We start from the raw sequence: 13,993 nt of genomic DNA on the forward strand, positions 1-13,993 counted from the left end.
GAATTCTAATTTTTATTTATTTTTTTATTTGAAAACGAAATGGTCCAAAGTTTCCTTAGGGAAAGTTTAAGCGAAAGTTGAGTCTTTCAATTTCGAGGCACACACTACCGCAAAAATATAAAAAAATAACAAAAAATGAAAAAAAAAGATAAAAAAAAATAAAAAAAATAAAGTACCACTTTTTAAATAGAAATGTCTGATCTCGGAACAATATTTGTACATACCGATTTGTTTCATTATGATTCGCCATGTTCTCTCTGATTTTGTATCCGATATAAATGATTTACGGATCTGTAATTCTAAAGCGAAATAATCCATCCAATAATATACATGACACGCCCTCCCATGAAGTCAATAATGAAACTGAAAGACCACTACACTATATAGGACACCTGAAGCTCTTCCTTAGTTTCCTTGTACTGGTAGGCAACATATCTTGGGTCGATATATTGGATAGTGTCTTTGCTTAAAGCCCCAATAGCTGCAAATGTTTAATAAAATATCCTTAGTTTTCCAGAGTTTTTTTGGATAAGACCCTTTAGAGACTGAAAAGTGTATAACGCTGCCACAAGTGTCAAAAGTGGCATGTAAATTCAAAGGTTTTAGATTTCCCGCCATTTTCAAAAACTAATCATATGACAGAGAAAATAAAGATTACAACAATAAAATGTTGGCCATCCTGTGTTGTGCATTCAAGTAAATTGCATCATGCTTGTTTGGTATGATCACGATGTGTATATGCAGGAAATACTGTTTATTGTATTTTCCCGTGAGGGCGCCATTTTATGGGTATGGCACCCGTTTATTATTAAGCCTGTTAACACGTGTGGGCATGGTCTAAATCAGCGAGCAGTGATACTTCAATACACGTCCTTTAGTTAGCAAATTACACGAACCAACTTTGGTTAGAAAATAAAATCATGAAAATAATGCATAAAATTAGCAGCTATTGGATTGTTTGCAAACTGTCTGCTTTGTGTGCATTTTCTTTACAATTATCAGCACGAGTTTTTTTGATTTCCGATTGGCTTTTTGCTTACCTTACAAGGTGCCTGTTTGGCGATTTTGCAGACACTTTGAATGGCGTAGCTAATAAGAGTTGAAAGACAGTTTGTTGTTTTTACAAATTCTTAGACTAGTGAATTATATGTATTAGGCCTACTCTCTTTGCAGGTCGAACTGGTGAGTGACAGTATGCGACCCTTCCCTGCAGTCACTCTGTGCAATACAAACAAACTAAGGCGATCAGCTGTACTTGAATCTGAATACAGAGAACTACTCATAGTTGACAGTCAATTAGTGGTTCCACACTATGGTAAGTCCGTTGGCTGGGATTTGCTTAGAGAATATGTTTAAAGCCATGATACGTTCGTTATCACAGACATGTATGTCATACATCGGGGTATACTTTTATCCGTGTTTGCCAGTAAACATGTCATTTTGTTACACTTACGATCAAGTGTTTGATCAACCGGAGTAGTAGTGATTCTCAAAGAGTGTATGATTTTGCTGTATAGGGAATAGCAAACGTCAATAAGGAAGAGAATCGCTTTAATGATCAACTATCGAGATAATGCTCCAAGAAAGCCAATTAATATCCCAGCAAATTGAAACAAGTGATAGAGATAAAATATATCGGTATATCAGTCACTTTGCGGATCAAGTTACAGCCATAGAGACCTTTGCATGGACACGAAACATATGCCTGCTATACGGATATGATTATTAGGAAAGGTGAAAAATAGTGGCAAACAAATGTATCATAGCCTACAGATCACGTGATTATTACCGGCCATAAATTTCAAAAAATTGAGGAATTTTAGATAATTCTGTGAGCATTATGAACACTAGATAGGCCTAACGCAAGGTGCTACACAAAATACCGGCATTTATGTCCAAGTGCATCGTACAGCGGAGGTATTGTTTGACACATGACGCCTCGAGGACGATACCAAAGCGTATGATGTACTAGGACATAAATCCCGGTATTTTGTACACTTTTAAGTACAATTTTATGAGTAAAATTGAAATTATGGCGTTTATGAAAAACCTCATCGTAAACTGCATCGCGCGGATGAGCTGACTAAGAACGTGTTCAGCGCGTCCGCTTATTAGCTAATTCCTGTCCTACAAAAAGTCCAACCAAAAGGAATTCAGTGTTTATAGACCTGTAGTTTTGACATCCATTCTTGCTATTTTAAAGTGCATGCCAATGTTAGTATGAAATCAGTTGTTGGAATCTGTCGCCCTTCGCTTGGATCATCTACAATTTGCTTATAAGCCCAGAAGAGGGATAGAGGATGCGACTTCGTCTTTGTTAAAGTCACTGCCATCTTGATCAGAGCTTACGTACGTATTCTCTTTACGGATTTCCTCTGCCTTCAATACAAAACAACCACATCTCCTTATCGGAAGATTGCTAGATTTAAACGTCAGTCATTCTCCTCTTCTCCGGATCCGACAGTTTCTAAGCGAATGACCACAGCGTGTGGCTCTGGATGGTATTGTGTCAAACGAAGTTCATGGACGACATGGCGGTAGTTGCTTTTCACATTACTTTGGAAGATAAATTATTTTACAATTGCAGGGATTAGAAACATTCGAATATATCATTGACAACCAACAAGAAGAACAGATACTATCCTTTAAGTATCTTGGCTATAAAATCGATGAGAACTCTAATTTTAGAGAATACAGACATGATCTACAAAAAGCTCATTATGGATATTTACGCTCAGGAAACTTAAAAAGCTTCAACGTCTGTACATAGTCGTAGTTGGTTTCACTATTAATATAGCGATAGAAAGATGTAAATAAGTAGCTTCATGCATTATTATTTGGGAATAAGTGTGATGCTACCTGGAACACGTTGCTGTCGATGATTGGTACAATGGCAAACTAATTCTGAAACCAAAGAATGGACATTTAGCCATTAGGCTAGGAGGAATAATTAAATCATTCCGTGGAATCGCCGGTTTCACTTCAGCCAATTTATTTCTTTTTTAATTACGGCAAATGTAGGACATTTTTTTATGCTTATTTTTCTGCATATTTTTTGTTCTTGGAGCATGTGGAAATGCTCAGAATTTGTTCTGTCAACACTGTCTGTATATGTAATGCCTCTATTATTGTGGACAGTTTGTAAAATCTAGACTCCACGTCGTCATGAACAATGTCCTGGTAGATTTGCTGGTTCTTGAAAAAATCGCTTGCCGCCTCTGTAGGTTTGTCAGTTTTTCCCCTGTAGCCTTATGGTAATTTGTGTTGCCGCGCAGAAACTACTTTGGCACGTGAATTTAGGAGTTGGAAAGTGCGCAATACAAAAGCGAAAAGACTGCATGTCCTTTCTCTGTGCACCTTTAGAGACTGGAAGAGAGAAAGAATGAAATATGTCGAATTCTCACGATTACCCATAAAGTCAAACAATACTCACCCAAGAATTACTGGTGCAAGTTATTTTGGACTCCTAACTTGATATCCAAACGTTACACGTATCTTTATTTTCTGTTACCGTAATGGCACCCTTTGAATTCAAATTATCTTTACTGCCCCGTCATTACAATCTTCATTCCTTCAAATGTTTTCGTATTTATGACTCACTATGCACAGCGTTCTCCTGGGTTTTAAAACTCTACATCATCAAATAGCATTTGCCTCATTTCATGTCGCGTCTTACAAAGACAGTCATAATATATAATTTATTGGCAATTTATTTCGAGTTATTTGATCTAACACTTACCTCTAAATCAATTAGTGCATAGCGTGTTGCCAGCTCCTATGATCTGAAGGTCTTTATTGCTTTAACCTACATATTATTATAAAATTATAATGATTTTCACTTTATAATCACCCAGGTCCGTGTTTTGAAGAGGACTTCCAATGCGGTAGTGGTACATATTGCGTCAGGAAGTATCTTGTCTGTGACGGTATCAATCATTGTCTAGACATGAGCGACGAACGCAATTGTACCTACGGTAAGTATTTATCGTTATTCAACGGATGAATCCTCATTTCAAAATAAAACAAGTCACATGACATCCTTAAACAGGGTTGGCAAATTTTAGCTCAAGCCGATGTCAGTCTGTCTGTGCGAGTGTCGGAGCGATATCGCAAAAATGGCCTACGTTCTCTTAAGAAATTGCTTAAATGACCAGATATTGATGGATGTGGCTTCTATTGATAATACTAATTTGCATAATGAATTATCAAGAGGTCAGATATTCTCAAAATGACTGAATCAAATCCAATGAATCGTGTTACAGACATTGATCATACAAACAAATGACGTCATTTGGCTATTTCATATCCATGATATTGCTTATTTAGGTATTTAACAAGCTTTGTCAAAGGGGGATATATATTTGGTAGGGCCCAGCCAAAGTTGATGAAATTTGCCGTATATACATGAGATACAGATCCATTTGTGTTTCTTTGCATATATAATGAGTTTTAACTGAAGTTGCCTATCAGTGACGATGGACATATTGTCTGAAATTTTGGCATTAAATTAATTTATGACATGTTTCAGTTTGACGTCAAATATAGTTGCGTATTTTACCAATTTTAAAATTTTTGCTTTCATCTCGGAAATTTTAAACCCCTTCGTTGAATTTGTGATCATAACAAGAGATTGGTATATTCTTACAGCAAACAGCATATTCTTACAGCAAAAGTGTTGGTGTATAGAAAATTGCACACTACATATGCACATACATATGTACGCTACATTATAATGTCTAAATTGAAAGACGCACATTGAATCAAGAGCTGCCAACTTGTCACGTGTAAATGAAAATGAAAACGAAGCAAAACAAGGGCGAGATAATGTCACGTTGGGATCTGTGGCAAATAAATTACGGTTCCTTTTTCTTTCGATTCCCGGTGCCATACCATGGAGCTCATTATTATGGCGCTCCGTCAAACTCAATCTCAATGATGTTTGATATTTGATGAAGCCTAAGTACAACTCAAACATGGAGACAACCTCATTTATTTTATCTTAATCATATTGCATATGTTGTATTTCACACGCCTGGTTTCCTATTTAAGTTATATAGATACTGAAATTTTGAATGTTTACGGTCGAACATAACTCATAAGAACATAAAATTTACATTAAGGTAAATTTTGATACAATTTAATAGCTATATTGAATTACCTACATGTAAGCTGCATAAACTTCTCGGCCTATTTCTTCCAACCAGCAAACATATTACGTTCAACAAAGGAAGTGGAGCGTAAACAAATTTGAAATAGTAACCGCTGTAATAAAATCTGTCAACGGCAAAATGAATGGACAGAGAGTAACATCCAAACAGCAGTGTAAACCCGGTCTAATGTTTCATTTAATAAAATAATAAACCATTTGAAGATAAACCTAAACGTCAGATATCAAGATGACAAGACCGTCCAAAATTTATAATTTGCCCGATATTGAATTTCTAGTTTGCAAGTGTAAGTAGGTTTATTGATTAGCCTCACTGTTCCGTGGATTCACAAGTTCTCTATTCACTTAATGTACTGTAAATTGTGACGAAATCTCTGCAGGTCAATGTGGTAATGGTCAATTCAAGTGTGGAAGTGGCAGTCAATGGGGATTTTGCATCGATGATGACTACGCTTGTGATGGTAAAGAAGACTGTTATGAAGGAGAAGACGAACACAATTGTGGTACGTCTTACATTCAGAAATGATGAAATAAACATTTCTATGAAATGTCTCTGTGGTGCATGGCAAGAAATGCAGTATATTTAAGAATCTGAAAAAAATCTTAGTGAAGTCTTTATCGGAAGTCTTTTTCTGATAGTTATCTTTGATATATTACCATGCCCTGTCCGTCGCTTTTTAATTGGTCGAGCTCAACCATGTGACTGACCACAAATACACAGTAATGGTTTGTTTACATTATGAATATGATAATAATATTAAAATGGCAACTTTACTGTTAAAACGTAATTGTGATTTGTACAGAGATCAAAATCAATCACAAAAAATGAAGCATTTTTTGCACAATTTTTACAGCGTGCGTGACAGTGCGTCTCGTATTGCACAAGTTCTGGGGCCCCGTTGTCTTTCGCGTAGGAATTTTCGTAAATTTTTACGGTTCTTGGTTTTGTTGATAATATAATTGAAATAACAGACTTCGCCCTGACCATTAACGTTTATTTATGGGCACGGGCTCGAGGAAAGCCAAAATTAACGGGCTGGGCAAGCTTCGCCCGTTAATTTTTGGCTTTCCTCTCGCCCTTGCCCATAAAAAACGTTAATGGTCAGCGCGTCGCCCGTTATTTCTATATTGATTTCTGTGTTGAAGTGATTTACAGATTATGGGTGAACAAACGAGATAACCTTTCCCATTTCCTCATGCTTACTCATTCCCTGAAACATCACTGTAATCCACGGACACTAATTCTTTTCACTGACATGCACGGCCTGGTAATCATTGTAAATTAGTACCGACTGGGAGGGTCAGCTGACCTCGCTTTTTGTGTAATTTGCCAACTATCTGCTGTATCTATTCCAGCTGATAGTAAAACATGTAATTTCAACACTACAAATGTTCTGTCAGTTATGTTGCACTGTTCATTTGATTTCTTTATACCACTCTTGTGACCCTATGTTCTTGCTGTGTATCCCCCACCCGCCATCCTGTTGTCGTCATGCAAATTGATAAACCACCACACCTTTATTCATGTGTAAAATAGTAAACCTGATATTTTATGAGTATTATTCATCGGTATGTCCCAAAAAAGTTGAGTTTACTACTTTATATATGGATAAAGTCTATAATCTGTTACATGAATTGTCATGCTTGGAAATTATTCGCAGAGAGACACACACAAACAACTTTGTGCTAACCGCACCTCTATGTATATTCAATGTTTAATGTCATAATTTTAAAACATGCTTGGGACAAATGTAAATACCATCGCGTACCATCGTTAAGCAAACACATGGCTCGCTTGCTAGAATACTGGAGTAAGAGCAGGAAAGAGTGTTCATATTTCACACTCCCTACACCCAAATTAGTCATAAGTTGATTGATTTCTGTTGTGATCCTAAGAATCTCATACAGTGATGCCAAAATTGTTAGATTTTCTAATATTTCTTGGTCCACGTGAACCTTGAATTTCAGCTAAGGCGCTTTAAATAAAATTCTTTGTTTGCTGTCCGCGTGCTGAACACAATATTAAAACTATTACAAATGAAAATACACTTGTGTTTTTTTTCTGTGTATGTCTTTTTCCCTGGCTGGCTTGTAGATGTTACGAAAATCCAAGGACGGCAAATAAAGAATTTTCTTTAAATTGCCTAATTTCTCTCTGCTCACTGGTTCGCCTAAGGGATAGTCGTTATGCTCCCTAAGTTTAAATCTTCCTGCAAGTCCTGTTGTATGGAGCCAGTATCAAATTGAGAAAGAATTAATTGGGAAAGACACCGCTCTAGGTCACTGTCAAATTCGCCTTCTGAAATGTCACAGAATTAGATCACGTCCGCCCTTCAAGAAAGCTTCGATCCCAATGGAATGAGAGCTTGTCACGTGTGTATAAGTAAATAACCACTCGTCGTTGTGGGTTTACGCTGGAACCTCAAGAAGCCTTCTGACCAAAAGTGTGAAGTTTCCAGCGTAAACTAATACTTCAAGCATTGTAAGCCCAAGCTTCGGACCACTTTTGGTCCTAAGCTTGTAAGTATCACCCGGCCTTGGTCTCGTAAAGTTTATAAGTTTCTGACCAAAAGCGTTAGATTTCCATTGTAAACCCACTCTGACTTGTGGTATTTTCTGTACATATCCATCCGGTTGATAGCTCAGTTCAACTTTTGGACGATTTTATATTTTATTCTTTGTGACACTTACCTTGATCGGTGTTTTATTTCTGAGTATCAGTTTCATAACAGATAGCAACTACTGAATCGATCATCAATGTGAAATGTTGATGTCATAGACATACATTTGTCTAAGTTTTCTTTCTTGTTTGATGTTTCATAACCTTATTGATTAACAAGAAATATGTCTACGTTCTGAATGGTAATTATTTCAATTGCTTGAGATCTTTCACATCGGCTTATCTTAATGTTCGTGAAGTAAATATTCTTTCGGGATCAGAAGTTTATCAGTCGATGGTCTTCCGTTCTTCAGTGAAGAGTACCCACACTTGTATTAAAGTACTGCCCTCTCCCACTTCATAAACACTGATTGCACCGACTGTACACGTTTTAATGCCAATTCAATTGTGTTTTTATGCCATCGTGACAGAGAAGACGTTCTCATTTCCTTGATTGGATAAAATATTTCAAAATCTGTCGTCAATGAATGTTTATCTTAAATTAACATAAAATGTCTTCAGTTGACTTAGGACATTTCTAATTCATTGTGAATTATGCGTTTAGAATAACATTTAATAAACATTTTGATTTAATGAATATTAAGAAATAAGAAATATTCGAAAAGAACGTTACAATTTGCATATCAAAAAAATCATGTGAATTCTCTTACGAAAAAGGTGTGGCATTTACAGTGCCGACACGGATTCTTTCGACAGAAATTAAAGTACTACTTGTAATGTGAATTAGTACTGACATAGAGGGTCTGATGACATAGCATTGTATAAACTAAGGAGCACCTGTTCCAGTAGACATGGATGAGAAGAGACACCAAAATTAATTATCGCTAAGTTCCCAATCAGGCTCAGAGCCACTTCAGAGCCAAGTGCAAGATTGGCTGTGGTCTACGTTCACACTGTTTTTGAATCTCCCACCTCCCAGTCGCTTGTTGACCTCGCTCTAGGCCTCCCTCTAGGCCGTCAGCAAATTTGTGTCACCTCTGAACCCAATCCCTCAGATCAAACATGAATTCGGTCGACTCAACGCCATCATAGCGCGTTCACACAGGTTCTTAAAACCGAGGTTGACTCAAAGGTGATCTAAAATCTGAAGTGTGAACAGAGTAATCACGTTCTGTCCAATTCTGTTCATTTTGATAAATTAAAGTTATAAAGCTAAAGCAAAGGCCTAATATTCTTCAAATGCAATCTTTGTTCGACGTTGTCTAGTACACGAATAGTACTGTGCGAGTCAGTTCTTCCTCCAATCTAAGGCCGCAGTTCTATGAGGTTGAAATATGTTTAATTGGGAAGAGAGATACAAATGAAAGACAAAAGCAATTTACTAAGTTTACAGGACGCTAACTTGCTTATGAATGGACCGAGACTCACATATTTTCTTCTTTCATATATTTCACATATTTCCTTCTTTCAAATTCACATAGATTGCTCAGGAAATGAGTTCCAATGCGAATACTCGAAGCGATGTATTTCAATGAAGTATACGTGTGATGGCGTCATGGACTGTTTTGATGGAAGCGATGAATTGACTGCTATTTGTGGTGAGAATATGACAACCGTTTTATGTTTACACTGACATTGAAACCAAGGAATTTTATACTCGTAAATTGTTACATATATTCAGGTTTACGACGAAGTCCTGCAAATGTGGCGCAGACAACTTCAAAAATGCATTGCCGCTGAAGTGACGTTGTGATTCCCCAAGTATGGAAGGACGAATGCAGGATCTGTCGCTGTTGTGACAACGGTTCATGTAGTGTGATGTTATATCTGGAAATCATAATTTTAGCAGCAGTTTCTATCGTCGAAAGACACTAAGAAATCATTCATAATCATAATTGATTTTCTTGTTATTCTTAAAATCACATGAATCTAGATATGACATCGTTCTCTGTCTTACGTCCTTTCAGAGTCAGGTAAAACCAACGTCGCCCTTGGTAAGCAAACGATTCAAAGCAGTACCGGACTTTATGAATCTGAAAAAGCCGTGGATGGATACACAGAGGGGTACCATCTGCTGAAGAGTTGTTCGGCAACTGAGGATGAGTATGAACCCTGGTGGGCAGTCGACCTCGGCGATTCCTACAAAATCCATGAAGTCATAGTTTACCTGCAGGAACATAATGATTTTAATTACGGAGGTAAGACAGTCCAAGGTTCTGACAACTATGTCTTCTGTGAAAGGGTCAGGGTCAAACTTTGGATTGTGATTTCTTTACCAAGAGCAGAAAGAGAAGAAAAAAGTAATAATATAAACAAATGAGAGTGGCGTACCTGTACCTGTGCAAACGTATGAATTCTTTAGTTGTGCGTTTACATGATTGCTTCAAAAAAGTGCAAAATTCGGGTAATTTTCACCTCTAATTAATTTCTTTTCGTGACGGCCGTTCTTAAACCTCATACAACCCTTGGATTTAATCAGCAGATTTTCTTTGGTATTGTGAAGTTTAAAAGAATCTTTGTGGAGGAGTCAGACAAAAAGTGGAAAGAGATTTCACTTACAGGTGCAAACTCTGAAATATATTTATCATCGAAGATGTTTTTCGCTTTTAACGACACTCACGAGGTTGCTTGTCACCAATAAAATCTAAAATGTATTTCAAGTAATTATGACAACGTGTAGGAGTGTCATTTACCATTCCGAACGTCAGTGTCACACGTACGCGACGCCTGGAAATCTTGACAAGGCTTCAAATGAAAAGTGAGATGAGACTTCAACATTTTGTTCATGTCGAGAAATTATAACAAGTACTTCTTGTACTAGTGCAAACTCTACGAAAATTTCTAATATCAAATATATTTACTGATTTATGATATTAAACGAGGTTGATGCTCTAAATTCACGGAAACGTGTATAAAATCTAATAAAAAACTACAAGTAATCATTATTACGTGTAGATGTGTCGTTTGCCGGTCCGAACGTCTATGCTACGTCTCTTGTTATGACGTGTTAAAGACGCTACCCGTACCGATGTAACGTCAGCAAGTGAAATTAAACCTCCTTTATCAATCGTGTCAGATCATACGCCTATCAATCTTTTTGTGGTATATGAAACTTCATTTGTCGGGAGGTCTTCGATGAAATACCCCAGCCGCTAAAACGTCGATTTGTGTTAAATTCTATGGTGTGACTTATGAGGCCATCCTGCACAGACTTCAAAGCGAAGGTTGTTTATATATTAATCTGGAACTTAGACCCTCCAAATTTTGGAGGGGCTATGTCTGAAAGCATTGATCAACCACATAGCCAGTACAATGGAAAACACATGGCTTATTCAATACAAAGCTTCATTGCCAACAATACCTAATGACAGAACGAAGTATTGATCATGTGCCTGCAAGCGGGTTTCTCTATCGATTGTCACGGTGATGAAGCAGGAATTTTATAGATGCGTTGAGTAGTTAGAATGCTTTTCACAAAGGTAATGGATTTTGCATAAAACATTTCTTATATGAACAGAGTTCAATAAGAATGGAGGCGATGTGATCGTGGGATATGGAAGTGGAAGAGATGTAGTTGGTGATCAGTGTGGTACTGGAATTTCTTACCTTCTTGGTCCAAAGATTACGTTCAAGTGTGGGCCATCAATTGGTCGCAACGTGCTTGCCATCGTCGTTGGAGTCGACGATAAGTTACTATTGTGCGAGGTGCAGGTCCTAGCTTCAGGTCAGTGCTTAAGTTCCAGATGTCTAGTTTATATTAAATGCACGAATACCATGTCCAATGAAATCATGTAGTTATAACCATTAAAATGCACGCAAGTACCCTATTATCTAAAAATGATAAAATTAAAGTATCGGAAAATGGCAGATAAAAAAAACTGATGAAGGGTTGCACCCGAAACGTCTGTTTTTAATCCTCTACACCTAGTATTTTTATCTGCCATTTTACTCGCATTATTGCGGTTTTATACCTTTTTACCTTTATGAAGGTTTTTACGGTTTTATACCCTAATATTTATAAGGAAGGCAATCATAAATGCTGCCCTGGGTATGATAGAGAATTAAATAATATAAGGCATAGACTGCAATAATTTTTATTGTAGAATTGTGGGTCATAAATGCTGCTTTTGGTTTGACAGAGAATAGAACTATATCAAGCATACTATTGGTCATGTACTGCTATACTTTATATTGTAGAATTGTGGGTAGTGGACTGCTATACTTTATATTGTAGAATTGTGGGTCATGGACTGCTATACTTTATATTGTAGAATTGTGGGTCATAAATGCAGCCCTTAAAATGACAGCAGAACAGAGTAGCGACTACCCAAATGCTCCAGCCAGACTCGCTGTTGACGGTATCAAGAATACCAACTTCTGGTTTTGGAGTTGTTCACAGACAGACTTAGAGTTTGAACCATGGTGGAGAGTTGATCTTGGGAAAAACTACACCGTGTATCGTGTTACTATCGCTAACAGGCAGGATTGTTGTGGTAAGTACACTTATCGGTGTTTTCTCCAAATGTATTGTTTTGATTGTGAAATGGCATTATGGAACTCCTTATGAATTTTGGATACAATATTTGAAAATGGCACATGGCCAAAACAAAATGTAATTTTAGACATACATGAATTAATTGGGTTGCAGAGTAAAAACCTGCGTTCAGCGATATTCATTGATATAAGAAGTAGATCGATCTTACAAAAAACCCCGGTACATATAATCATAATTATGAGAACTATTGTCTTTGGCATGTAATTAAAAGTTCAATAAGTTCAATCCATTTATGTCAAAATGTATTTGGAATGACCAGAAATGATGTAACCGTGACATCATGCTGCTAGATAGAATCTAAAAAAATGCACTGTAGATCTATAGAATATTTCTATAATATCCTACACTAACATGTTGCTTTTCACAGAGTCCAATTAAACTGAAATATTCTTGCTTTCATAAATTGTAAAAAAACATAACGCTAAAAGTAAAAATTATGTAAGCCACGAAAGTATCGTTTTCACACAAATCCAACCGTCTGTGAATTTCTTCCCGGGGAGAGTTTCAAGATTCATCCATCCAAGCTCAATGTGTACCTTACTGATACAAAAGGAAGTGGTTACTAACTGACTGAGCCTTATTTCTTTATTTTTGTCTCGCGTTCAACTATCGCGTCACAACATTTACAGGTGAAAGACTATCCTCCGCTGCTGTCTATGTTGGAAGAAGTAGAGACTCGAAAGAACTTTGCGGCGTAATAACATATGAACACTTGGTCAATAATAGCGCCATCATAACAGTGTCTTGTAAAGCGCCGCTGATTGGACGTTACGTCAGCATACAACTTGTCAATCAAACTGAATATTTAAATCTCTGCGAGGTCGAAGTGTACGGAATACGTGAGTATATAGTTGATATAAAACCTCACTGTCATATACCCTGTAACTGGACGACACACATTGTTTATGCAGTTAATGCAGTTAAAGCAGTTTTCTTGGCATTTGATGAAATACTTGCTGTTAACGTGCAGTGTTCAAAAATGGGCAGATTATGCTTAGTCAAACTAAAGCATATCCCATTGCGCTATTCTTGGAACTTTTGATAGCATACGTTAATTTTTAGTAATATGAATTTCTTCTTTTCATGAAATTATCACCGCCATTGTGTTGAACTGTGGCAATTTAAGCCTTTCTTATAGCGCCCTTTCTCAGAATGCATGTGTTATAAGTGATGCAAAAACGTACCTTGTCCGAACATTCGCAATTTCTTTTGATGTTCTGGTTTGGCATGTCTGATTAAAAGGAGGGGGTTGTCGAAACTGCGGCTGTGCTACTCTCCTGTTTACTGTGTATTTTATGCACGATATAAGATGCATCACGTCAACATAGCCGCGACATTTAAATTTTACAATACACCTTATGGCAGACACGTTTTGACCTTCATCAATCGCCAACGTAACTTGGATAAGTGTTAAATTGGTCATATTGGTCCCGGACAGCTTTTGAGCGCAATTTCGACCACCCCTCGAATCGATTTAACTATGTTTCCAAGATACATCAAACGGAGATCGTGTATCTACCCCTATATTCCGAGGATGATATTTTATGAAGTGTTAATCTTTATCATTTAAAATTTATAACAATTTAATAGTTTCATAGAGTTTTTAAAAGGAAGAAAAAAACACTGTAAGACAACGTTTGTTTATAATTAG

General features: G+C 36.9%; 1 protein-coding gene across 1 annotated transcript in view; it reads left to right on the plus strand.

The window, feature by feature from the left end:
- Nucleotides 1-13,993, plus strand: part of LOC139119434 (uncharacterized) — a 52,954-nt gene that overhangs the window by 24,049 nt on the left and 14,912 nt on the right. The window contains exons 3-10 of the mRNA XM_070683250.1: nucleotides 1,174-1,315; nucleotides 3,855-3,974; nucleotides 5,548-5,670; nucleotides 9,269-9,385; nucleotides 9,755-9,985; nucleotides 11,305-11,511; nucleotides 12,059-12,280; nucleotides 12,972-13,181. Coding sequence (XP_070539351.1) covers nucleotides 1,174-1,315; nucleotides 3,855-3,974; nucleotides 5,548-5,670; nucleotides 9,269-9,385; nucleotides 9,755-9,985; nucleotides 11,305-11,511; nucleotides 12,059-12,280; nucleotides 12,972-13,181 — 1,372 coding nt within the window. The remainder of the gene's footprint in view (nucleotides 1-1,173; nucleotides 1,316-3,854; nucleotides 3,975-5,547; nucleotides 5,671-9,268; nucleotides 9,386-9,754; nucleotides 9,986-11,304; nucleotides 11,512-12,058; nucleotides 12,281-12,971; nucleotides 13,182-13,993) is intronic.

Source organism: Ptychodera flava, chromosome 19 (genome assembly GCF_041260155.1).
Source record: "Ptychodera flava strain L36383 chromosome 19, AS_Pfla_20210202, whole genome shotgun sequence".
NCBI classification, from domain to species: Eukaryota; Metazoa; Hemichordata; class Enteropneusta; family Ptychoderidae; genus Ptychodera; species Ptychodera flava.